Consider the following 1,861-nt stretch of genomic DNA (forward strand, 5'->3'; position numbering starts at 1 on the left):
CTTTAGCGATTAAGAACTCTGGGATTGTTATGGCGGCTATGCTGATCGGTCGTGGGTTTTTGCCTGAGAGGCTTTCCCACCATCTTCCTAAGGTATACGTATCGTGGATCAGAATGTTAAGTTCTGACAATGGTGACAATGGAGAGAAACCAAAGACATCAGTGGAACCTTCTCACTCTGATTTACTAGGTAGACACAAGGGGAAAAGTGAAATCGCAGGCCTTGTCGAGCAGGCAGTGAAAGATGAGAGTGAAAATGAAATCAGAAATCAGGGTGAAGAAAAAGAAGCGAAAGAAAGTTCATTTTTAGAGGTTCTTCTTCCCAAATTGTTACAAACTGGCAAAGCTCCGAGAAAAAGAAAGAATAGGAATGAAAACAAACAAGTTAAAGAGGGAAACATTCCTGCTAGCGGTATCCTTTCCTTCATGACGGAATACCCGCAACAGTATACAGGGTACGAAAGTTTGAAGGTTCTTGAAGAGAGGTCATCAGAGAATGTTACTGAGCTGAGAAAAAGTCTTATGAGGCATAAAATGAAGGCCCAATTTCCAACAAGGAAAGGAGAAAGACCACAGTGGATAGAAAAGAGCCTCGAGGACTTCGAAAAGGCACGGACCAAGCACTCTACTGCACAGGCACAAACAACTGATCCCAAACTGAACCAGAAAATCAAACAGATACTCGCAGGACTACAGGTTGGAACTCAAAAAAGTGGATCAGCTGAGAAGCTTGTTACAGCTGTGGAATACTGGGGTAAAACCATCAATAGACGAAAGAGATTGATTCAAGAGGAATACTTACAGCAAACCGTGCAGACTTTGTCAGAGACACCGAGCTGGATGTCATTTGATGAGAGCGACAAGACTGGGCTCTTTGATGACATCCTAAAAGAGGTGAAACACAGACAAGAGCACCAGGTCTCTGAATCAGAATTCTTGTTCCATCTTACTGTCAGAAATAGGTTCCAGAACCGAGACTCAGGGGGATTGTTGAGGAATGCATTCAGTGACCAAATGAAGGTTTCCAACAGGCTCTGGACATACCCAGTAGACAATGAAGTGTGTAACTCACAAGAAGAACAGAATACCAGTTTTGAAGAGCATGTATTTCTGGAGTACTTACTGGATGACTTTCCAAGTAAAGGTCCAGTTCGCCGTTTCATGGAATTGGTCATCAATGGTTTACAGAAAAATCCATTTCTGAGTGTGGCACAGAAAAAGGAAAGAGTTGGATGGTTTCGTGACTATTTTGCTAATTTTTCTGAAGAGGAACTTAATTTTTGAGAGTTGAATGTCAATGTAACCTCTCTTTTCTAAGCAAGTAGTATACAAATTACCTTTGAAAAAACTAATTTGTAAAGCCCTGTTTCAAAAATTAAAAACTTATCAATTGATACTGTTTATGGCCTTTTATTACTAGTGTTATAGGCATCTAATAATTGTTATTGATCACATAGTACACTTTTTGAAAAAAAAAGGGTACTAAAGTGTACTTTAAGATGTAAAGAGGTGCACTTTGAATAGCTTTCCAGGCTCAGATCCATTTTATTCCTTTTCCAGAAAATAAAGAAACCAGAGCAAGGCTGTGGTCTAGCAGCACCCAGTGGCCCCTGACTTTTGCTCTTGGACGACTCAGGAATTTTAGTTTTTTCATACAAAGCATATGCCGGGCACCCTGGAGTTCACAGTTTCAGCACTGGGGTCCATTCAATTTCCTAAGAGCACAGCCTTACAGAGTTCTTGCTATCACCTGTAATAACCTCTCAACTGATATTTTTTCTTGTGCTTTCTGCTCTGTACACTAATACCACAAAACAGAAAATTGAGTTATTTCCACAAAAGAGAGAAACAAAAAATGAATA

General features: G+C 40.2%; 1 protein-coding gene across 1 annotated transcript; it reads left to right on the top strand.

Annotated features, from left to right (window-relative positions):
- Positions 1-22: 22 nt before the first annotated feature.
- Positions 23-1,400, top strand: LOC111337341 (uncharacterized). The gene has a single exon (XM_022943620.2). It carries the CDS (start codon positions 30-32, stop codon positions 1,281-1,283), a length of 1,254 nt encoding a protein of 417 aa, XP_022799355.2. The 5' UTR covers positions 23-29; the 3' UTR covers positions 1,284-1,400.
- Positions 1,401-1,861: the final 461 nt, after the last annotated feature.

Source organism: Stylophora pistillata, chromosome 9, assembly GCF_964205215.1.
Source record: "Stylophora pistillata chromosome 9, jaStyPist1.2, whole genome shotgun sequence".
NCBI lineage: Eukaryota > Metazoa > Cnidaria > Anthozoa > Scleractinia > Pocilloporidae > Stylophora > Stylophora pistillata.